Consider the following 24,875-nt stretch of genomic DNA (forward strand, 5'->3'; position numbering starts at 1 on the left):
CTGAGAGCAGAATTACCAGGATAGTGGGAGAAATTTGAAACCGTATGGAAAATGGTGAAGCCTCTGGTAATGTTTATTCAGTGCTATTAACAACAGTTTAAAACTTATCTTTAAATAGTTGAAGAGTTATATAGAATAAGGATTAGATTTTGGCTCAATGTAAAACAAGTTATAAATTCCATTACAAAAGTGCAGCCTTGTAAGTTGTATTTGTATCCTTTATTGGAGCTAACACAGAACTGAATGGAGGAATGGTGGTTAACGAAAATTCAAGGTAAGGCAGGGGGTTGAATTACATAGCCTCTATGGTCTTTCCCAACTCTTAGTGTCATACAGCTCTATAAGGCTGATTTACACAGATAAAGTTTGTTAAGGACATATTGTTACTCCTCTTAGGATCCTGATAGTTTAATAGATAATAGTGCCATAAACCTAAAAGATACAGTTCTATGCTTAAAAAAACCAAGGATGGGGCAGGTCAAAGAACACAGGAGTCAACTTGGAAAGTTCCATTGGGAACTTTGGCTTCCAATAGCCAAAGCTGGAGGACAATTGGAGCAACATATTAATAATAATGGATTATAAACCAAAGAATAAAATATCCATTAGTCCATAATAATGCAAAGATTGAATAAATAAATGGAGGAAAAGGGAAAAACCTTCCTTACAGAAGAATTCCTATAAATAAATGTAGAAGGAATGAGGGAAATAGAAAACGACCGTTGGAAATCCACAGTAATAACTGCTGCAGGAAAGATTCACCAATGAAAGCTAAAATTAATGAGATTTCTGAGCTCATGCCTATTTTAGAAATTGCCATTATGTCTCCTGCCTTGAAATTAGGAGCAATTATAGCATAGCAACTGATTTTGTTCCAAATAATAGTCATTATAGAATTTGTTTTAAAAAAAACACAGCTTTTTTTTTTTTAATTTAAACTGTACAAATTTGTGAAATTGGGAACAGTTTCCATATTTAACACAACCATTCACCTAGATGTTAAGGCCAAAAAACTAGGAGTCATTTTAGTTCCCTGCTCCCATCCCACATTCAAAACATCAGTGTCTTGTGAGCTGTATGTGTAAAGTATATGCCACATCTGACCACTTCATCAGCTATTTCCCTAGTCTGAGCTACTTCTTGCCTGTAGTTGCTTCCCAGTTATTCTTCCTGCTTCCTATTTCCTTACAGTTTGTTCTCCACATTAGCTGGTAACCTTTAAAAAAAAAAAAAAAACAGACGGGCCGGCCCCATGGCTTAGCAGTTAAGTGCGCGCACTCCGCTACTGGCGGCCTGGGTTCGGACTCTGGGCATGCACCGATGCACCGCTTCTCCAGCCATGCTGAGGCCGAGTCCCACATACAGCAACTAGAAGGATGTGCAACTATGACATACAACTATCTACTGGGGCTTTGGGGGGGAGGGGAAAGGAGGAGGATTGGCAATAGATATTAGCTCAGAGCTGATCTTCCTCACCAAAAAAAAAAAAAAAAAATCAGATCCCTTTAATCTGTGTGAAACTCTCCAATGGCTTTGTCAAGCTTAGAATAAAATTTGCTCACTACCTTGGTCTATAAAGCCCTATATGATCTGACCCCTACCTACTTCTCTGACCTCATTTGCTACCATTCTCATCCTCCTTGCTTATTACTCCTTTCTAGCCCCCATGGCTATCTTGTTTTTCCTCAAACATCTCACCCTCATTCCTGCCCCAGAGCCTTAATATTTGTCATTACCTGTACTGGGAAGCCTCTATCCCCAGATCTTTCCCCAGGAGCTTGCTCCTTTACATCAGTAAGGTCTCTGTCCAAATGTCATCTTAGTTAGGATCTTTAGGGAAGAGCTTTCTGAGGCAGGCTCCTCTGCCCTTCAACTGCTGAATTTTTCTTTTCCCATGGCATTTTTCACTACATGACATAAAACATATTGTTAACTCATTTATTATCTATTCTCCAACTTGAATGTAAGCACATAAGGGAAAGGACTTGGTTTGTCTTGTTTACAAACTAAGTCCACAATACCTAAAACAATACCTACAACGGAGTGGGCCCTCAAATACTTACAGAATAAATATTTTTAAAACGTTGAAGGGCAAAAGCAGAAAATAGTAAAAGGCCTGTATCAGAGGCAGATTTTTTTTTTTTTGTGAGGAGATCAGCCCTGAGCTAACATCCGCCAATCCTCCTCTTTTTTTTGCTGAGGAAGACGGCCCTGGGCTAACATCGGTGGCCATCTTCCTCCACTTTATATGGGACGCCGCCACAGCATGGCTTACCAAGCAGTGCGTCGGTGCGCGCCCGGGATCCGAACCAGCGAACCCCGGGCCGCCGCAGCGGAGCGCGCGCACCCAACCGCTTGCACCACGGGGCCGGCCCCAGAGGCAGATTTCTATCTCTGAAATCTGTGCAAAAAATATAAGCCTTTTGAGATAAACTTTAACATGAAGAAAAACAAAGGAATATTTTTAACTACCTTAATTTTACAAATTCAGTTACTTAAAAAAACTTGAAAAATGTAAGTATAACTTTGATGACTGAATTTGGAGTCATCTTACACCAAAGAAAAATTTTATTAAAGTATAGATTACTGGTTATTTAAAAATACATGGGAAAAAACAAACATACAAAGGCATTATCATACAACTGATTTCCAAACTCAATACTTTTGAAATACAAAACAATGATCATTACCCCCAAAAGTCAGTTTATTGAAACAAACTGATTTTTAAATTGGTTTGTAACTCTTTTCACTCAATTTTGTTTACATATGTTACTAGGTTTTTCAGTTTCATCCCATATCAGAATTTTGTTTTTTTGACATATTTACTTCTCAAAGTAGTATATAGTTATTTCTTGCAATTAATGTCAGCAACTAATAGATTCTCTAAGTCACAAGAATTCAATATGGTTGCTGCTTTGGAAATAGTTACCATTTTGGGTTATCTACACTAAGACTCATGTATTGAAAGGCAAAATATTAATGGGCAAAATACGGGGATTGAGAGCAAGAGGACTGAGAAGAGACAAGGTTATCTTTTACTGCAGATCTGCTAAAAAAGACTCCATTATTTACTGTGGTACTATTGCTAGAGAAGCAGTTTCTGCCAGACCACAGGTTGGCTATATAGTTGTCCATTTTAGTATTTCCTTTTCGAAAGAATGGCAGACTTTAACAATTAGATTGCACAACCAAATAAGCAGAGACCTTTAAATTACCATATACTTTAACTGCATGAAATAAATTATTTTCTTAATTGGTTTAGCAGCCTTGTGTCTAGAGAGGCAGCAAAACCCACTTTGTTCCAAAATTAGAAGGCTGACTCAGAGCTGTTTGTAAGATGCCTGGCTATCTTCTATCACCAATCAGTCATGAAAGTGGACCTTCATGAACTCAGTAACTTAATACATGTAAAAATGACCTCATCTATCAACACACAATGTTGAGCCAGCAAAACCAAAAAAGTATACTCATAAGGTAGAAATGGGCCTGTATAAAACAAGAGGGTACATATCCTCTTATATAACACAAGAGGAATACATACGGTAATAAAAACAATCTATAATAAACTTGCAAAGAGATGATTCTGGTTTACAAATAAGTCTGCTTAAACTGACCAGGACCGAATGATTGGAAATTTTCTTCTCCTAACATAATGCCCATTTGTTATAAGCTTAGCTGGTCTCAGTTTCTTATAAATCTCTCATTTCCTTGGATTTATCTACTACACCCTCACTTTATAGCCATTTAACTTATAAGCTGGGCCTGCCCAGCCTGCCTATAAAGCCCCTCTTCAGAAATATACCAGATGCATTAAACAGAGGCATCTTCTAGTAAAAATCTGCACTTTAAGACTGCATATGAAGAACCACCAATTGGACCTCCAATGTAAATACTTCTCATTTCACATTATCACAGAAACAGTGCAGTTTACTAACCACTCCTTCCTTACAGGAAACTCAGTACCTGCAAAAATTTTTTTTTAGTTTCAAAACATTTCAATACTTATTAATTCCAAAGATCCGAACACCATGTAGCTGTGGCATTTTGGGAATCAGCACACTCAGAAGAGAAGCCGTGTTTAGGATGAAGTGAGTTGGATCATACTTCGTATAAAAACTTGCCAGAAAATATCTGCAGAAATAAAAGTTAAGAATATATGTAAGATCTAAAAATAAATTACTTAGAATTTTTTAAAAATTTCAAGGTAGAAAAAAGGCCACTGAAACATAAATACCTAAAGCAGAACTATTTTTGAATGCTAAAACAAGAGGAAACATTTTAGTTTGGGGACCTAAACTAATTTTATTTGGGATTTAAAATTTTGTTTAATGGAGAGGCATATCTGCACATTTTGCATTTCTATAATTATGTTAAATGCATTTAATAGAATACGTTTGCTACTTAGCATCCTTTAAAGCAAAAGGCTTTCAAACTAAGATTCATATGCTCCCTGAAATTTCAGGTGTAGTTTTGTATTCGTGTGTATGTTTCTGAAGAGAAGATCCAGATCCAAAGTATCCATCATATTCTCAAAGGGTTTTGTGACTCACCAAAACGTTTAAGAACCACTGCTGTAAAGCTGTGAAAACTGAGGTTTAGTGCATTAGTACAATTTAGTGTCTTTGAAAGAAAATAAATACTTGATTGCCCTTCTGATGTTCTCATTTCCATATTGTAGTTAAAACAGGTCTATAACCAGTTTAACTGGAAACTTGAAAGATACTATTGTAAAATTCCAGCTGTTTTGCTATAACTGAGCGTACGTACATTGTACATCTTCAAAGACATCCAACATCTGAGAATTTGTTTTAACAAGCCTAAGCTACCTTTAAGATGATAAATCATCGAGTTGGAATGTCTAGTTTTACCCCAGGGTATAGCAGAGTGCAGACACATCATCTGGCCACTAAAACAGTATTGTAACATAGATAGGATGTAAAGAATAAAACATCATATCTTATGTGATCATATCTAAGAAATTAGTGTGCATATGGGTGTTGGTCTAATTAGTACTTTTCGAGTACACTGGAAAGTATTCTAATAGCCTTTCCTCCAAATACTGTCATTAGTTTCTCATGAGGGGAGATAAATATCTTGTGTAACATGGTTAGAAGAGAACAGCTATTTGCAAGTACGATTAAAACATCACAGAGCTGTCTACATCATTTTCTGAACCATCTAAATTGAGAACTTCTATAAGCTTCCACCTATTTCACCAACTACAGTCAGAAAATTCTTTCTTGACAATAAACCATATTCCTCAATCTTTCCTTTAAACCCTTTCTTCCTGCTTTCACATACTTGAAGACTGTTTTCATATTTCCTTCACTGAACAAAATAGGTTACTACTCGCATTTAGTAAACTCATTTGATTTCTCATCATCGTTATAGGTTTAATCTAAAATCTGATATGTTGGAAGTAATACCTCTTCTTGGAATGGCTTCTCCTTATCATACCGTAGCATATGTCCCCTTTATGTCTTTTAATGAAAACTAATTGTGTGTGCAGATTATATGAAAATTACTTGACTCTTACAAAAAACTAGACAACCCTCCAAGGGGATGCAAAACCCAGGTGGCAATCAGTGTGACAGCGTTTATTCACCAAAGGGTATACTAGAAAGAGATCTGTATTAGAAGCTAGTAGTTTAGGATTTAATCTGGGCTCTTGACTCCAACTAGCTGCAACATCTGGAGCAAGGTGAGGCAGTTGAGTCTGTTTCTTTATCTAAAAATCCGGGATAATATTGCAAGTCCCACCTACCTGAAAAGTGATGATCAAATAAGAAAATGTGAAAGCACTCTGAAAAGTATGAATGCTATGTAGATCACGTTAATGCTGTTTCTTCAGTTATCTAAGAAATTTAGTCACAGAATATTTGAAATCATCCCTGTGGGTCAAAAATATATTTTTAGAAATATAGATGTTGTATACACGCACATTTTAGTTGACCTTTTTGTGATAGCTCTCATTGAAAATTCATTATATGTTAGGCTTTTTACATGTATTATAATGCAATCCTGAACATTTATAGATGAGGCAACTGAGGCGTTCAAGAAAATGGCCTACAGTCACATAGCTGGAAAGCAAGAGCTAAAATCCAAATTTAGGGATCTTTGAATAACCATTATTCTTGTTATCACATTTATCTTTGTTGGACCATACAAATCATTTTTCTTTTGATGTTAATTTTATAAGGGGGTAAAACAATTAAAAATTTAAAAAATTTCCTCAAAGTGCTATAAATATAAGGAAAAAGAAACTTACCACTTTATGATCAATGCCTTCCCTTACTTAAACATCTGAAACCTACCCTCATTTAAGTCCCAGTTTAAGGAATTCTAATGCTTCCAAGAAGTCTTTCCAGCTACTGCAGACTGCACTGATTGTATCATGTATACATTATTATGTATAAGCTATGTGGTATAGAACGTTTAAGAAATATATAAAACATCTATGATATGCAAGCAACTGTACTAAGTGTGGAATTCAAAGCAATCTATGCACTTAGAAATTCTTTGCAGAAATAAAACACTTATAATAACAGAGAAATATTACAAAGTGGCATAAATGAGGGATATATAACAACTACCATGGGAGTTCAAAGCAGACCATTATCACTGAAGGTTGGGTGCTAAGGAAAAGATCTCACTGAGGAGGTAGAATTTAAATCCTAAAAGAAGAGTAAGGCAGATAAATTAAGAAAGGAGAAGCTATTTCAGGTAAGAGAAATGATTTGAACAAAAGCAAAGAAATAGGACTATACATGGAGTATTTAAGAAATGCTGCTTAGAAGAGCTTGACCAGATGGGAGTTGAGTGCGAGTAAAATATTCACATAAAGGAAAAAGGAGGTAGTACCATTTTGTGGAGGGCCCTGAATATCAGGTAATGGGAAGAAGTTAGATACCAGATACAAGGTTAGATGCCTCACAAATAGATATTATCTCATTTATTTCTTACAGCATCAGATTGAGTTAGGTACCACTGGCTAGAATTTTATTTATGAGCAAGGTGGCTGAGTGATGGATACAGGATTCAACCCAAGTCCGTCCTACAATGAAGGCCTAACCCCTCTTTTCTCTAAACCATACTGTCTCTCGCAAGGAGTCTGAACATCCAAATGGGGCAGGTGGAAAATGAAATTCATCTGTAATCATCCAAATCCTTATTTAAGGAGATTAGCCTTATAGTGGAATATGGAATAAGATTATGTGTTTAGTTTTCTTATAAGCAATTTAAGGACATGAACTACAATATATTTGACCTGTATATCCTAGGATGTCTAGGCATACTGATAAGCATGTAATGTTGTCTCCGTATGCTATCGCCTGAAGTGAAAACTGGTTTATTACCAGCTTATTAAAAATTTTGCCTTATTTTATAGTCTACCTGAGGTAGCTATTTATTGACAGAGATTTTCAACAAAATATTGTTTCTAATTCAAATTCATTCTAATAAAAGGATAGCTTCCTTTCATCCAATGTTCCTTATCCCTAAAAATTTCCACCACTTACAGAATTATTGGAGAAATTGTGAAAAACTTCCGTGAAGACGTAAACTGCACTCCATAGTCCAGTTGTTCCCAGTGAGTTAAGAGCCTTGCTTTACCCTGGTCAGGAGTTTCAAATGGTGTTCCTTTTACAGCATGCAAAAATACGTACATCCCCTGGAAAACAAACAAGGAGATATACAATCAATATCAAATACAAAATTAGTATTTGTCATTAAGCATTAAGATAGTTCCAGTCTGTTTGTGACAGAGTGTGTGATTTAACTTAATGAGCTCAAGTTTTAAGCTTTCATATTATTGTGAAAGGCTGTGGCCTGTTTCTTCACAGTAAAATAAAACTTCCAGGGGCATATAGATATTATTTGGTGAAAACCAGTAAAAGGTCAACCAAAAGTAACCTGTTTTCATCTCTTCTTAAATTGAAAATAAAAAGTAATATCAGGGTAGCTTTACACCATTATATTCAGATTTTCTAACACCTTTCCTATTAGAAAATAGGATTACCTTTTCCCCAATATGTAGGAAAGTTTAGTGTCATATTAGTAAATCTGAGGATACTTATAAAATGATAAAAACATACAAATTGGTAAATAATAATAAAAACCTCTGTATCAGGGGAAAATGGTTTCGAAAATATTTAATATTAGGACTGTCTTTGTCTCAATAGTTCTCTTCCAAAGCAACAAAGATAGGTTGATGTAATAGGTATAATGTTCAACTCAATTCACTTTTTTAAATAATTTTATTTGTTTATTTATTTTCCCCCCAAAGCCCCCGTAGATAGTTGTATGTTATAGCTGCACATCCTTCTAGTTGCTGTATGTGGGACACGGCCTCAGCATGGCCTGAGAAGCGGTGCGTTGGTGTGCGCCCGGGATCCGAACCCGGGCCACCAGCGGCAGAGCGCGCACACTTAACCTCCAAGCCACAGGGCCGGCCTCAATTCACTTTTAAAATCACCACTGTGCCTCACAGTGTTTCCCTTGAAATTAGCTTTTATAAATCAAAGTAAAAAAATTACTAAAAGCCATTCTGTCCAGTGATATATTTAAACATGTAATTCTGTGGTTAATCAGGAAATAAGCAATGTATACTAGATTTGCCTTCCTTGGGATTATAATGCCCACTTAGGTTGACAGGTAGTGGTTCTTTGCAGGATCACTGTCTGAGGCACTGATAACAGAATAAAGCCTAAACATTATCATGAAACAGTTTTTCCCAATCAAAGTCAAGATGTGATGTCATTTTTTTCTACTTTAACTTTTTGTGTGTGTGTGTGAGGAAGATTAGCCCTGGGCTAACATCCGTGCTCTTTCTCTACTTTATACGGGACACCACCACAGCATGGCTTGACAAGTGGTGCGTTGGTCTGCGCCCGGAATCCAAACCTGTGAACCCTGGGCCGCCAATGCAGAGTGCGCGAACTTAACCGCTAGGCCCCTGGGCCGGCCCCTCTACTTTTACTTTTAATAAATATATGGAAAAAATAGAAAAATTAGTGATTTGAATTTTTATATTATTATACTAGGTTAAGAGAGCCCTTCTTTTCAAAGCTTAGTCAATTTCCTAGTTATTCCACTAGGCAATTCAAAAATTGTTTAGCTGCAATAACATCTAAGTTATAGAGGAATGGATTCATGCTCAATTGGATTCAAGACAATAAACATTTAATAAGTGGCATATATGTTCAGGACACAGGGCATGTATGCATATATGAAATTGAACAAGACATGTCAACAGGCTTGAAAAAATTTAATCTTCTAAGAGATGGTAAGGAAAAAAAAAATATATGCATAAACTAGAAGGTAGAACACAAATTGCTATCAGAGGTACAATCAGAGTACTCAGGAAATGCAGAGGAGGGAAAGGTTCCTTGTAGCTGAGGCAAAAGCCTTCAATCTACCTGGTCAACTACCTTATTCTTGAAGGTTCAGCTCAAATGACAACTCCTTAGTGAAGCCCTCCTCCTTAGTAATAATTAACCTCCTGCCTACGTGCTTGTACAGAATTTTATTGAAAATACTTTTATTATAGCACAATATATTGTGATAGAGTTGTCTGCATCTTGGTTTTCACCTTACCCTGAATAACTCAGGAACAAGGGCTGGTACATAGCAAGTATTAGATATTAAGTCAAGATGACATTAAGCCAAGGAATGTTTATTCTGTAAGCACAAGGAAAACATTTTCCCATGGGCTTTAAACCAGACTATGAAACAGATATTGTATGCTTTCAAATTCTCAGGAGTATGTGACCCAAAGAAGTTAAGAATCTCTACTCTAGACCACACATGTGCTAGTAGTTGATCAAAGAGAAGAACAACCCTCTCATTATTTCCTTCAAACCACATGCACTCACCAATGTTTAGAATGATATTCAAATGGTTTATTTCATATATCCTTTTCAATGAAAAAGAATAAAATATTATCTGACCATATATCTTCTACTCCATTGTTTTCATTTTTAATAGTTTTTCTATAAAATTTTAGTGATGGATGATTTATACTCACATGAAAAAAATTAAGAAAAAAGTATATAGCTTATATTTAGCCTTTAACAAATATTTACTACTCAAAATGAAGAGAATTCTCATTTATTTTAAAAGCTAGGCTAAGAGTTTTGTGAAATATTAATACCTCTAGGCGTGAACTGTAGCACTGAATAAAAACAGTCACTGTAGGTTTCTACTGTATGGTTCAGAAAAGCAAAAACAGTATTTTTTCTAACTAGGGTTATCAATTAGGTCTATTTTCCCATATTTAAAAGCATTCAGTATGTATTTCACATTTTTAATTGGTTTAATGTAGGCTATCTTCAAAAGAAACTTAAATTTGGAGTCACATAATTGCTACATCTATGGCTGGTTAGTTAGGTTTTTAGTGTGGTGAACTAATAAGTCAGAAGTTTGCTTCCCTATGTCGTCAATTACCTGTCCTTTGTTCATGGCCATATACTGTGCCTCAATCTCAGTCAACCAACTTGAAAACATGAGGTGGGAAGTGGCTTCTAAAGTACATTTAATACATTTGCAATTGAATAAGGGAAAATTATGTGACAATACAGACTAATTTATTCAGCAAACATTTAAATAGGTCTTTAGAGATATAGAAATGGAAAAATAAAAAAGATAAACCGCTAATTATAAAACTATGATAAATACATGATTAAAGAATACAGCATGGGAATTTTGTAGCTTTCTGGAGGAGGTGATGCTTGAGTAGTTTTCTTGGACAAGTAGGAATCAGCCAAGCAGAGCAGGAAGGAGGGAGGGGTATTAAAATATTGGAAGAAGAGCTTAAGTCAAAGCAAAAAAGGTGAGAGCAAGACGATTTTCATTATTGTTAGAGCTTAGCTTGTGTTTGGAGACAGGGTGAGATAAAACTGAGTTCCTTTCTTGCCTCTGCACTATTATCAACTGGTCTTGTATGAGACACAAGGAACTTGGCATTTCACTATGAATGCAGTGGGGAATCATTGAAGGACTTAAGAGCATAACTTGAGCAGACATACATTTTAAAATATCACTCTGCCAAGCTGGAATAGAGGAATAGAGAAGAGGAGCATCAGGGAGACAGCAATGCCAGTGGGATCAAGCTGAGAGACAGCAAAGCAGTAGAACAGACAGGGCTTTGACTAAATGGATATGGAATGTAAGAAGGAGTTACTCTAAGACTAGGGTGACCATATATCCCAGTTTGCATGGACGGTCCTGATTTATACCTATCCTCTTGGAGTAGCTATTATTAGAGCTCCCTTTTACTCTCAAAACAGTCTCAGTTTGGATGATACATTATATTAATCATTTTACGTTTGACAGCTATCTGGCCTGGCTTACTGGGCAGACAGTAGTATTTTAGTTTAGATTAGGAACAAAATCAGAGGAACAGATTGTGGGTGGTAAGGGACAGATCAGGAATGAATTCAATTTATACTTGTTTGGGTGCAAGGTGATCTGGCAATATTAATATGGACATCATCATTCTACAGGGAGAAACTGAAAATATGAATAGACAAAGTAACCTAGATACAAGCAATAGCATAAAAAGAAATGAAGAAAAGAACCTTGGGAACAACAATATTTAAGAGAGGAAAAGAGAAGGAAGACTGTGCAAGAAAAAATAGAAAAGGAAAGATCAGAAATATATCTAGGAAAAAGGGATCCCATGGAAGCCAAAGGAAAAGAATTTCAACAAAAGCAATATGATTAGTGTAAAACACTTCAGAGAAGTCACTAGTATTTAACAGTGTTTCCCTATCAAATCCTATGAACTAATGGACATTTACTTATTTCTACCACCATCTCATTCTTGTCCTACTCCAGTCAACTTCAAATACTTTCCAGAAGATATAAAATAAATAATAATTTTTAAGAATCTATTTCTCTCATGTGGCGTAGTGGTTAAGTGCGTGCGCTCTGCTTCGGCAGCCCTGGGTTCCCAAGTTCAGATCCCAGGCGCGCACTGACACACTGCTTGTGAAGCCACGCTGTGGCGACATCCCACATAAAGTAGAGGAAGATGGGCACGGATGTTAGCCCAGGGCCAATCTTCCTCAGCAAAAAGAGGAGGATTGGCATTGGATGTTAGCTCAGGGCTGATCTTCCTCACCAAAAAAAAAAAAAAGTGCTATGGACAAAGAATCTATTTCTCCTACATTTTTCCGTCTTAATGTTCTAAGTTCTTCGTTTTTTGGATATCTTTAAACAAATATATAGTTAATCTAGATTCAATTAAAAGTCATAATTAACCGGATCTCTCCTCTTTCATTTTACTTTTAATAGGCTGTTAAAGACAAGAAAAGTCAGTGTCAGGGTTTTTTTTTAAACAGGCAATTTCTAGGGCTGCATAATATGGCCAGTGGACTCAACTGAACCTCTGATACTTTGCAGAGCTACCATATAATACAGAACAGTGATAGTCAACATGAAGAAGCTAAGGCACCATAAGATCCTGAATTACAGAAGATATAATTAAGCTCAAAATTTCAATACTGAAGCAAGAAAGTATACTTATACAAAATTGTGTTTAAATACACATAACATAAAATGTACCATCTTAACCATTTCTAAGTGTACAGTTCAGTGGTATTAAGTACATTTACACTGTCATGCAACCATCACCACCATCCGTCTCTAGATCTCTTTTCATCCTGCAAAACTGAAACTGTACCGATTAAACAAACAATAACTCCTCCTTCCTCCCCCAGTCCCTGACAACCATGATACCTTAAGATTTTAAGTGTTTAGTATAAGGTGAAATTCTTACCAGATTATGTATAACGTTTGTTAGGGTCCAAGCAACAGGAACACTGAAGAAGGGAATACTAAGTAAGACAATATGAAGCAAGCCAACTCCCAATGCATATGTCAGCCACATACCCCGGCTGTTCATTACACGAGTATTTGGATTCACCTCGCTGTGGGCAACTCCAACATTCATGTTTGCTCTGTAAGAAAGCAATGAAATGAATCAATACTGATATAACTAGAAACCTCAATACTCCTAATTATGACATGACAAAATAAGTGTTACTAGGATTATTTTTTTTCCTAGTTCTTAAATAGAACAAACACATCCTCCAAAACATGCTACTTGCAGATGCTGAAGTCAGTAAAGAATTCTTAACATCTGACTTTATGGTAAGACAAACAAGACTTATTTTTTATGGTTCTCCTCGAAAAAAATAAACAATTAAAATCCCCTTCCTAAAGCTTGTCTCCTAGCATGCTGCTTTTACTAAATCAAATAATGGGCAGGAAAACTCAAACTGAACGAGAAAACCTACATTTCTTATATCATGAGAGCAAAATGAAAACTCAGGAGCTAAATTTACCAACAGAATAAACTCATATAAAAAGCAAAGCTGCCCCAGCCATTCTGTTCTGAGTAGTGAGACTTTTACATCTAATGTAATGTTGTATCCATAAAGAGTGGTCAGAGTTCAAACCACTCCTTTTTGAATACTGAACCTGGGAGGAACACATTGTAGTGGAAATTTTACACGGTCAAGGGATAAAGCTTGTTTCTCAATCTCATGATACAATTAGGTTAAAACAATGAGTCTTCTGCATATTTTAACTCTCGTCAACTCCCTTTTAAAACTTTAGCTTTTTCTTTCTTTTTTAAGCTTTTCCCTTTCCCGTGTGCGTTCAAGATGAACACCAAAGGTAGAACTGATTATAGCTCCCAGTTATTTTAACGATGATGTTTGCTTGGGTCTAAGAATCCCTTAACAAAATAAAATTGTCCTGAAGAATACCTAATCATCTCGGTAAAAACTGACCAGTGAGGCTGTAGGGCGGAAACAGGGCTAGATTATATTAGGAACAGCTCTGATTTAAAAATACATAAACCCTTTCGATTACAGAGTTGACACCGACAGAGGAATTTCTCATAACTCCATCCAACAAGTGCTTCCGGAGTACAATGTCCCCTTCTTCCTCCCCAAATCTATGGAGCACGCATCAAGGCTTATGGTGATGCAAGCTGGTTACACTAAGCCAAAGTCTCAAATTTACAGGAGTAAATAGTTCTTCTAACCTAAACATCCACCGGGTATCGTTTTTATATGCTATAAGTTATACTTAGAACATGCCACTACTCAAGATACTTTTCCCACTTTCCACAGGATGGAAAAAAATGCTCGAAAGAGGCTTAAAATTTACATCTGAGCTGGAAGGCAAAGCCCGGTGGTACTGACCCTACCCCAGTTCAGAAAACCTTTCCAGGGCGCCTGCCGCGCCACTTCAGGACTGGCAAACAATGACTTCAGACGGCAAAGAGCCTCCCGGCTCCGCAGCGACCCCCTTGGGGAGTCCCCCGCCTGGCCGACCGCCACGGGCAGCCTTCTCCGGCAGCCGGAGCTGCCGGACGGAGAAGCTTAGCAAAAGCCGCGGCTGCTACCGCCGCAGTGCCTCCCTCCCCGCCCCTTCCCTCGCGGAGCCGCACATGCCGTCAGGGCCGCGGCACAACGACGAGGTGTGGGAGGCGAGCCTCGGGGGCCGCCTGGCCGGCACGGCCAGATAGGCCACTCCTCCCCGGTAGGCCGAGCCTCGCTGCGGCAGCTCCCCACTGCCGCAGGCAGCAGCACAGCCCCTGGGGCCGATGGCACCCACTCACCGCCGCCCCACTCCCGGCGGCCGGCTCCGAGCAGAACACGCCCGGCGGCGACAGCGTCTCCTCAACGCCGAACGCCAGCAGTCAGCCCCGGCGCAACGCGGCTCAGCTTGCGGAAGCTTTCAGAGGCGAACGCGCTGCCAGGGGATTGGCTGCGGGCAGCGCCAATCCCACGTTCCCCGCTGGGGGCGGGACTAAGTGCTGCGCGCCTGCTGCCCGTCCTGCTGCGCGCGTTGCGGGCGAGTCGTGGATTCGCGAGGTCGGGCCTGGGCTCCAGGTGGGACACTGGCTGGTCCGCTAGTGGATGGTAATTGCCCACCTCGCGCGAGCAGGAAGGTAGTGTCGTGTGGTTAACGAGACTTCATTCTTATATTCTCGGTTCGAGGGCCCCCTCCCCTCAACTCGGCCGCGGTGGGCGGCCCCCTCCCTCTCTACGGGGCGGAAGGCGGACGAGCCCGGGCTCGCGGGCGCGCACGCGTGGAGAGCGGGCTCCCAGCACGTCTGCGCCCCCGCGCGCGGCGGTTGTGGCCTCTCCTGGCTAAATGTGCTTAGGCGCAGCCGATTCCCCGGGTCCTCTGGGTGCAGGACAAAGTTGTATGCCAGGCGGAAACTTGAACCCCTGACAGCCGTAACTCAACTTGTCTTGGGAGTGAGGTGGCGTTTTCTAACGTTGTATGTTGTGGCATCGTGCGAGTGGTGCAAGTAGACTCTCTTCAGTTAACCACGATTTTTACTGATGTCATTCTGGGTTTATCCACAAGCCGAAGACAGGCACCTGTATTACGTGCTGAAGAAATGTGGATACGGAACATTGGTTATCTGAGAACGGAGAGGAAAAGTCAGATGATTTGGAGTCATCTTTGAAATCGAATTTCATTACCTTGAAGGACACAAAGTTTATGATTTAAAATGCTGAAATAACTTTCAACAACATTTCAAAATTGGTGTAAGAGAATGTTGGCTATATCTTGCATTTCTGTTGGCTCTATGAAAACAATTGGGTTAGATTTATTATGTTCTTTAAATAATTCCCTTGTGTTTTCCCTAAAGTCTATGAGTTCTCTGATCTCTGCCTCTTTTTTAGGTACTCTGTTGTCCTTAACTGACTTTCCTGGTCATCAGCACTCTTTCAGGAGTGTTTGATTTCCCTCTCAGCAAATATGGAAGACTGATTCCTGACATTCTCAGTCGTTCTATGCTGTGACTTGTAAGCCTGATATCAACCCTTCCACTTTTCAAAAGATGCCATTTAGTATATATACAGTAGAATGCGTGCTATGTTCCAGAGGTTATGCAAGGGATATGAGATTAATATAAAATCTCTATTCTCAAAGAACTCTGAGCCAGGAGGAAGGGACAGAAAAACAATAGAATAACCTGTGATGAATTTTGGGTTAGAAATAAGGAAAAGGTGCTATGAGAGTACAGAGGAAGGAATGCATGATCTCTTGGAGCGACGGGGATTAGAGAAGGAAAGAAAGGCTTCCTTGAGGAGGTGATACTTGAACTAAATCTGGAAGGATGGTTAGAAGTCATGGGTAGAGAAAGGAACCTTGGGAGCTAAGGAAGGAGTGAGTGCCACCACATTAAGAGAGACAAGCTGTATAGTACAACTGGCCTAGTGTGCATTTGAAGAATAGTAGGATGAGATTAGACAGATAGAGAGAGGTCCAGTTGTTAAGGAGTTTGGACTTTACCTGGTTAGCAGTTGGAAATCTTTATAAAATTTTAAGTAGGGTAGCAACATGATGACATTTAAATTACAGAAAGAACCCTATAGGGGGTTGAGAGTCAAGGCAAAATATCAATTAGGTGGTTATTGCAATAGTTCAGGGGAGAAATGTGGAAGGGCTGAACAGAGGCAGTAGCTATAGGTATAGAGAGGAGAGACTAGTTTGAGAAATATTTAGTAATAGGATACATAGGACTGGGTGGCAGGATGTAGAGACTGAGAAGAATTTCTAGGATGACTTCAAGGTTTCTAATTTTGCCTTGTGAGACTGCCTTTGGAGTCAAACTGCCAAGATATGCAGATGTGCATCTGTCACTTAACTAGTTGTGTGATCTTGAACAAGTTATCAAGCTTTTAAATCTCATTTGTGATAGAGGAGTGATAGTATACATAGGGTTGTTGTGAGGATTAAATGGGATAATATATATAAAGTTGCTTATGTTAGCTATTATTTTTATTATCAAACAAGAAATATAGGAAGAAAGTTAGAGAAAGATTCTGAGATCAGTTTGGGACATGTTAAGTGCAGGGTGCTTCTAAGTCATCTAAATGATGATATTTAGAAGATACCTGGAAATAGGCCCTGGAGGTCAGAAAAATGTCTGGTTAGGAGATACAGGTGAGGTAGGGGTTGATATAGAGGCTAGTTAAAATAGAGTATATAAAGGGAAGGAGTTGAAAGAATGGTGACTTGCTGGGAAGGAGGATGCTCTTCTTAATGTTTACATTGGCATGAGGAAGGTGCTGATAAAATTATTTTTTTGTGGCCCTTCGTTAATATTCATGAAGTGCTTGCTGTGAGCTAAGTACTCTGATTATTCTGTGTTGCATCCAGAAATACATAACATATAATTCCCTGCATTCAAAAGTTGTATAGGTCAGGACAGGAGTGTGATAAGTATCCTGTGAGGGATGCAAGCCAAGTTGTTTAGGAATGTAGGGGGAGGGAAGGATCCTTCCTGGTTGGGTGAACAGAAAGGACCATGTTACAAATGTTATCGGAACTGGGTCTGGAATGATAGATAGGATTGCATTAGGAGGTGGAGGTGCAAATAGGGTGGGATTGCTGGCAAAGGAGGATTGAGGTCTTTGATCTTGGTCACAAAAAGCAGTGTGTTATTAAGAGAAATAGCAAAAATTAGGTGGAAGGCATGAGGAGGGGAGCAGGAGGATAAATTCTGTTTTACAAATATTTATTTTGAGATAACAGTGATACTCATTGTTAGAAATGCCTGTCAACTTGGGAAGAGAGAGATCACTGTTGGGGATATAGATTTAGATATTATTCTGTAACTGAAGCTTTGGGTTTTAAGATGTGAAAGAGGAGAGAGGGATTGGGCAATGCCTACATTTCTGGGAAGAGAGTGAAGAAAACATGAAGAGATCAAAGAGGTTTAGATGGAAAGATCCTTGAGAATTAGGGGATATCATCAAAGTCACGTGCTTCAGGTACATCAAGGAACATGAGTCCTGAGAAAAGAATTTGGATGTAAGAGATCATTGGTGAACTTGAAGAGAACAGAATCCTGACAGTGGTTGTGCTATAAGCCATTTTGCAAGGGTTTTAGAAGTCGGTGGTAGGGAATTGGTGACAGTGAATATAGATTACTTATTCAAGTTTGGCTTCATAAAAAAAGAAAGAAGATAATCATTGGGGTAATACGGTTGAGGGAAGAATTTTTTGTTTTGTGTTTGCTTTCAAGGCCGAGATGCCTGTGGGAGGACTGGATAAAGAAACTAGGTGTGTTAGTTTAGGAGGAGGAGACATTGACCTGAGACTGAGGGAAGAAGAGTATAGGTAGAGGTGCAGACATTTTAAGAAACCAGAGGACACAGTGGGGTGGAGGAGGTAAGGTGTGTGTGAAGATAGAGTTCATGCTATGGACTTGATCTCAGTCAACTAGAGAATGGGAAAGACTGGGATGAAATTAGGGACTTGGGGGGAAAAAATAGAAGATTTTAGAAGAGGGATTGTAGAAAATGAGACAAAGATGATGAGATTAATAAGGAGATTTCCCAGAAAGAGTGAAGGTTAAGGTTGGTGTAGGTTTATACAGCAAAGCTTGATTGATCAGTATTTTTCTTAGATCCTTGGGATTCTCAAGAAGTCTAGAAGACTTCTTGAACGCAAGCCTAACCTGATGGTAGGCCATGGGTTAGCCCCTTTGGGGATGGGGGTTAGAAGTGGTGGGCAGTTTATCCTTTTGGGAGTTAGGAGGAACTCAATTTAGTCCAAGTATCCTGGGATCTTTTAGCATGTATGTGCCAAACGTTGTAATAAGTTATATACATTATCTTATTTATTTCGCACCACAACCATATGATATTATCACCCCCATTTTGTAGATTAGATGATTGAATTTTAGTGTTTAATTTTAATTTCCCCAGCATCATATAGCTATTAGTGTAAGGGCTAGGATAGAACCAAAAGCAGTGTGATTTTAGAGCCTGCTTTTTTTACTACTCCTCTATCCAGTGTTGTCCAGTAGAACTATAATGTAAGCCACATATTTAATTTTAAATTTTCTAATAGTCACATTATAAAGAGCAAAGAAAATAGTGAAATTGTAATAATGTATGTGAACCAGTACTTCAGAATATCATTTTATCTTGTAATCAGTGTAAAAAAATAATAATATTGTATATTTTTTTTATACTGAGTTTGAAATCCAGAGTGTATTAGCACATCTCAATTTGGAGAAACCACGTTTTAAGTGCTCAATAGCCACGTGACTAGTGGCTACCATATTGGACAACGCAGCTCTATACACTTGCACTTGAAACCAGTCTGAAGCTTGGGGATAGCGCAGAGGGTGCCTTTGGTTGATGATGGCACTAATTTGTGTGAATGTGAAGACAGTGGAGCAGCTTGACCATCAACTGTTTTCCTGACTTATTGGGGAAGGCCAGCCCTTGAGAGCCACAAAAACTGTTGAGAGGTAGTTGTTCACAGCTGTTCTCCTTAAAACTGGGTACCCAAGAACTAAATCAAATACATAGATTAATTAGAAGGTAATTGTTGACTTAAAAAAGAATTCCCAGCATTTCTTTACGTAGTCATATTTCATCGTAATAATAGTGTACATTTTATACGGCCTTATCATTTACACAACATTTTACATGTGCTTTCTCATTTGATCCTCACAACAGACCAGTGAGGCCTTATCTCCATTTATACAGGTGATAAATTGATTTTACAGAGTGATTTAAGTGATTTGCTTCAGTTTACGTGTAATGAAGATAAACCCCAAAACCTGGTTTTTTAGACTCCAATCTGGCATGTTTGTCCACTGTGCTAATCAGCTTTGCCTTGTACAAAGCAGAATATAGTTATAGTTATGAATTGTGACCAGTTAACACCACTCAGAGCTCAGGATATTGGCCTCTTCCCAGAAATGCATCCCTTAAAATCCTGTGTGATTGTTATTGTGGGTATACTCTATTTCTTGCTCGGTTACTGCCTCTTACTGACGTGACTCTGCTTGGCTTATGTCTTATGTTGCCTGAGAAAAAATCTTAAATGGACACCTTTTTGTTTTGTTTTGTTTGTTTCTGGCATTGCTGTTTTGTTTGATCCTCGATTCCATAGGATCAAATCATCATGTGAGCCTGTAACTAATCATGGTAAATTAAGGAAGTACCTGGGATTTTTTTCTCCCCTGTTTTTTGTCAAAGAAAATCTTGACTCTATAGGGGAGTTACATGTTGTCAAGCTAGTGTTTTTTCTTTCCTGAAATCTTTTCTAAAATTAGGCATTAAGGCAGATGCAAACCCCACTCCCTGCATATTTTATGTATGAGATTTCCATGTAAGATTTTTTGTTTCTTTGTTTGAAATGGTTTCAAACAAAGGGTTTCATAGCTAAAACAATTACTGGCAGAGAGATTTTGGGTGTACAGGTTGGATCGGCATGTAAAGGACCTTGAATACCAGCACAGAGATTTGAGTTTTATCTTTTTTTTTTTTTTAATTTTTTGTTTACTGCAGTAACATTGGTTTATAACATTGTAAAAATTTCAAGTGTACATCATTGTACTTCTATTTTATTTAGGCTTTGGGGAGCCACATGATTAGAATGATGTTTTAGGCAGAGTAATGTAGAGGATAGTTATAGTTATCTGATATGTCTGATATCTCACTGGTTCAGATTAATAGTAATTCTGGGGTCTACATATCCTAACTCCAAAAGAGCTCGGTAATTGAAAAAGGCATTGTGACTCATCAAAACATATGGATGACTAATGACATTTACGTGAGACTGCCATTAAGGCACGTAACTGACTGACATTATCCGCATCCTGGGGTGACAGCACCACCCGGTCATTCCTAGCCATGCAGAGTATATATTACACTCATTATAGCACAGTTGTGCTTATTGTTCTTCAATTACTACCATAGTGTGATTTACCAACTAATTTTTCTATGCCTTAGTCTTATAACATGGAGATGATAATGGTATCTATTTCAGAGAGTATTTGTATGAAATAAATGATTTAATACTGTGTGTGCTTACAGTAGATCCTGGCATACAGTGAGGCTCAATAAATTTGAGCTGCTATTATTATTATTGTTTTTGTTGCCATCAGTTCTGTTAGTCAGGAATGTTTAACAATTGTTATTTTTACAACTTGTATTTTTGTCTTCTAGCTACTCTACTAAAAGCTAGAATGAAACAGTTGCCTGCAGCAACAGTTCGCCTCCTTTCGAGTTCTCAGATAATCACTTCAGTGGTCAGTGTTGTAAAAGAACTCATTGAAAACTCCTTGGATGCTGGTGCCACAAGCATAGATGTTAAACTGGTGAGAGTCCCTGAGGAGCCAAATACCTTTAAAGCAAAAAAGGGCTGGACAAATGTTTTCTCCTTACAACTATTGCCTTTCTGTTTTTTCTATGTACCAGTAAATTATTCTTAGGACATTGGACCCTTTGTCTTGTTTAAGAGTAAATTCTTAAAAATAAATTTTAATTTAAATCAACATTAGTTGATTAGTTTAAGTCTACATTAGTAAAACTAAAGGAAATTATAAAAAGAAAACTTACTCTTTAGTACTCCATCACCTAAAACATAAATTTAATTTGTATTTTCTACTAATATTTATCCTTGGTTATTCACATTTACTTGCTTTATATATTCTCATTTGCATTTTAGTTTTTCACCTAATCTTTTTTTTTTTTTTTGAGGAAGATTGGCCCTGAGCTAACATCTGTTGCCAATCTACCTCTTTTTTCCTTTTTTCTCCCCAAAGCCCCCAGTACACAGTTGTATATCCTGGTTGTAGATCCCTATAGTTCTTTGTGGGACGCTGCCTCAGCATGGCTTGATGAGCCGTGAATAGGTCCACGCCTGGGGTCCAAACTGGCAAACCCTGGGCCACTGAAGCGGAGCACGCCAACTTAACCGCTGCACCGCCAAGCCAGCCCCAAACCTCATCTTATTTTAAAACCGTTTCCCATGTTGCTTCATAGTTTTCACATTTTTAAATTTAAGTGCTACGTATTAAATCATTTGAGTTAATATGACTTATGACACTCATTACGAATTATTATAATTATTTTGTGTGTCTACCTCCCCTATTATAAATTACCAGCTCATAAAATAAGGTCTATATTTTTTTCAGTTTTGTGTCCACCATACCTGGCCAGTACTTGGTACATAAATGGTAAATAAATTTGTTTGCGTGAAGTAAGGATACGTTTTTTTGTAATCATCTGATTATCAGATATTTATCTTATTTCTAGTATTACAGTATTAGAAATAATACTGATATGAATATCTTTGTAGGAAAGAAACCTATAGTTTTCATATGTATGTATATTTTATATACATATAAAATCCCAGTTGCTCCTTATAAAAACTTAGTGAATTAGCTACTACAGTACCCATTTTACAAATAATTAAGGTTCTGAGAACTTGGTCAAAGTCATATAATTAGTAAGTAGTGGAGCTGAGATTGGAATTCACGTCTTTCTGACTCCAAACCCCATTCAAAATCTTTCCTCTATACCAGTGTTCTCACAACGTTTGGGGGCGTTAGAATAATTCAGAGTTTGTTAGAACAGTTACTGGGCCCTAGAATTTCAGATTCTAGGTGCGGCCTAAGAGTTTGCATTTCTAACAAGTTTCTACTTGATGCTGAGAACCACTGTTCTGTACCATATCAAACCTGTATTTTGTTTTTAAATAATGTTCTGTAAGTTTTATAAACATGAAAAATATTTATTAAATTAAATCAAAGAAAGACTATTGTTTTTAAACATTTCATAGTCAGTTCAGTCTGATTAGAATACAATTGATAATAATTAAATAGGATTAGATCATTGTATCTGACAGATTTCACTTAAGACTTTTAGGCAGGCAAATATATATCTTGTTCTCAAAATTCTCTGGAAATTTTGAAAGTTATAACGTAAATATTTGAATTTCTTATGAAAGCAATAAAATGTTCAAGGGAGAAGGTATTGAAAGTCAAGTTGAATAATGATAATTGCTAGACTCTTGGTGGGTGGAACTAGGTGTTGTTTTTGATGGTGATGGTATTCTGTTTTGTTTGTGAGATTATACATGCAAAGATATATATAATTTAGAAGAATTTTTTTTAGTGAAGTTTAAACATAAATTTAGACATAAATACCTATGATACTGAAACAATTCAGGTGAACCTTAAAGATCAGACTGACTTCCTTATATTAAAGTTGAATCTAAGTCAAGAGAAAATGAGGGACTTGCCCATTGTACCATAAATAGGAATTAGTAAATTCCTATTAGTAAATAGGAATTAAGAAATTCAACTCTTGCTTTCTTAATGTTAAGATTCCATAAAAGATAAATAAACCACAAAATTGTTTCACTTGTGTTTCTTTCTGTGTCTAAATATTGTAAGTTTAATACCTTTATATACTAAAAGTGTTTTTTAACTTTTTATAGGAAAACTATGGATTTGATAAAATTGAGGTGCGAGACAATGGTGAGGGTATCAAAGCCATTGATGCGCCTGTAATGGCAATAAAGTACTACACCTCAAAAATAAATAGTCATGAAGATCTTGAAAATTTGACAACTTACGGTTTTCGTGGAGAAGCCTTGGGGTCAGTTTGTTCTGTAGCTGAGGTAAGGTAATTTATATTGACTGTGCTAGTGATTTTATAATCACAGAATATTAGAATTAAGAGAAAAATAACCCAGTATTTGGCAAAGAGTGTTTTTTTTTTATTGTGGTAAATATACATAACATAAAAGTTACCATTTTAACCATTTGCAAGTGTACAGTTGAGTGGCATTAAATACATTCACATTGTCGTGCAGCCATCACCACCGTCCATCTCTAGAACTTTTTCATCATCCCAAACTGAAAACTCTGTACCCATTAAATAATAAATCCCTATTCTCCTTTCCCCTCATCCCCTGGTAACCACTATTCTACTTTCTCTGAATTTTTCTGTACTAGTACTGCATTTAAATGGAATCATACAATATTTGTCCTCTTGTGTCTGGCTTTTTTCACTCAGCATAATGTCTTCAAGGTTCATACATGTTGTAATGTGTATCAGAATTTCATCCCTTCTTAAGACTGAATAATATTCCATTGTATGTATAAACCACGTTTTGTTTATCTATTCATCTGTCGACATTGGGGTACATTTGGGTTGTTTCCACCTTTTAGATATTGTTAATAATGCTGCTATGAGTATGGGTGTACAAATGTCTGTTTGAGACCCTGCTTTCATTTCTCTTACGTATGTACCCAGAGGTGGAATTTCTGGGTCAAATGGTAATTCTGTTTAATTTTTTGAGGAACAGCAAAATGTGTTTTACAGTGTTAATGTTTATAAGAAGAAATACTGGTTTAGTGGCCCATTGTCTTGGAAAAAAGGTATTAAATAAAATTAAACATATCTTAACTATAAGCACTTTTCAGAGCCTTTACTGAGAGTGCATTGTGCATCTCTAAGGTTGGTGGTTTATAGTAGGTTCATTTTCCTGCACCTACTTGACTATGAAACCCTTTTATTGAGAAGCATATCTCTGTTTTCTTGTTATTGTTCTGTGGAACATACTTTGGAAGTACCACTCTAGTCAATACAGATCGTTAGATTGTGCTCTAGAGATGCGAATTGACTTGGCCTAAACCTAGCTAATTAGAAGCAGGTTGGATCCTGGAACTTTGCTCTCCTCACTGCTGGTTAGGTGTTTCAGTGTCTATAAACCCCTGAGTTTGCCTGATCCACTCGAAAGCATACTACCAATTATACTTCACTGCCTCTGCCCTAGATTATGTAACTAATTTGTGGCAAAGCCCATCTAGAACCTTGATCTCTTCATTTCCATGTATCTCGGTTATGTTTTATCCCATGACTCTACTAGTTTCTTTGTGCTGTTCTGTTTCTCTGTGTATGTTAAGCTCTGTGTTATAGTGTGATAGTATCTGTGTGGTAGTGAGTGGCATGGTAATTGTGAGGGTCTCTTGAGCTAAGTTTGCCCAGTGGCCTTGTAAGCCTTCATTTGTGCTTGGGACG

The 24,875-nt window shown here is 37.6% G+C and overlaps 2 protein-coding genes across 13 annotated transcripts in view; one reads left to right on the forward strand and one right to left on the reverse strand.

Annotated features, from left to right (window-relative positions):
* Positions 1-2,550: 2,550 nt before the first annotated feature.
* ORMDL1 (ORMDL sphingolipid biosynthesis regulator 1) lies at positions 2,551-14,745 on the reverse strand. Of its 3 annotated transcripts, XR_009221433.1 has the most exons (5): positions 14,633-14,745; positions 12,779-12,959; positions 7,518-7,669; positions 5,765-5,891; positions 4,050-4,131 (listed from the first exon to the last, which is right to left on the reverse strand). XR_009221433.1 is itself a non-coding variant. In XM_058549421.1 (4 exons), the coding sequence occupies exons 2-4, from the start codon at positions 12,950-12,952 to the stop codon at positions 3,996-3,998; spliced, it is 462 nt and encodes a 153-aa protein (XP_058405404.1). In that variant the 5' UTR covers positions 12,953-12,959; positions 14,633-14,740; the 3' UTR covers positions 2,551-3,995. The 3 variants fall into 3 exon arrangements, 2 of the variants coding, with proteins under 2 accessions (XP_058405404.1, XP_058405405.1); XM_058549421.1 differs by lacking the exon at positions 5,765-5,891 and having other exon boundaries at positions 2,551-4,131; positions 14,633-14,740; XM_058549422.1 differs by lacking the exons at positions 5,765-5,891; positions 14,633-14,745 and adding an exon at positions 14,462-14,592 and having other exon boundaries at positions 2,551-4,131.
* Positions 14,746-14,858: 113 nt separating this feature from the next.
* Positions 14,859-24,875, forward strand: part of PMS1 (PMS1 homolog 1, mismatch repair system component) — an 82,311-nt gene continuing 72,294 nt past the window's right edge. For 4 of the 10 annotated variants that reach the window (XM_058549409.1, XM_058549416.1, XM_058549417.1 and 1 more), the window contains exons 1-4: positions 15,148-15,575; positions 15,714-15,836; positions 21,009-21,160; positions 23,287-23,469. In XM_058549409.1, the coding sequence (XP_058405392.1) occupies positions 21,029-21,160; positions 23,287-23,469 (315 nt within the window). In that variant the 5' untranslated portion in view covers positions 15,148-15,575; positions 15,714-15,836; positions 21,009-21,028. Of the gene's footprint in view, positions 14,966-15,147; positions 15,576-15,713; positions 15,837-19,022; positions 19,301-21,008; positions 21,161-23,286; positions 23,470-24,875 lie in introns of those variants that run through there. The other 6 variants (XM_058549411.1, XM_058549412.1, XM_058549413.1 and 3 more) reach the window with 6 other exon arrangements.

This window comes from Diceros bicornis, chromosome 10 (assembly GCF_020826845.1).
Source record: "Diceros bicornis minor isolate mBicDic1 chromosome 10, mDicBic1.mat.cur, whole genome shotgun sequence".
NCBI lineage: Eukaryota > Metazoa > Chordata > Mammalia > Perissodactyla > Rhinocerotidae > Diceros > Diceros bicornis.

Bases quoted from the DNA above. Each gene is read 5' to 3' on its own strand.
- ORMDL1 (XM_058549421.1), bottom strand. From the start codon at position 12,952: ATGAATGTTGGAGTTGCCCACAGCGAGGTGAATCCAAATACTCGTGTA. The intron at 7,670-12,778 runs GTAAGAATTTCA...TTTGTTTTCCAG, and splicing joins CAAACGTTATACATAATCTG to GGGATGTACGTATTTTTGCA. The intron at 4,132-7,517 runs GTAAGTGGTGGA...TTATTTCTGCAG, and splicing joins ACAATTTCTCCAATAATTCT to ATATTTTCTGGCAAGTTTTT.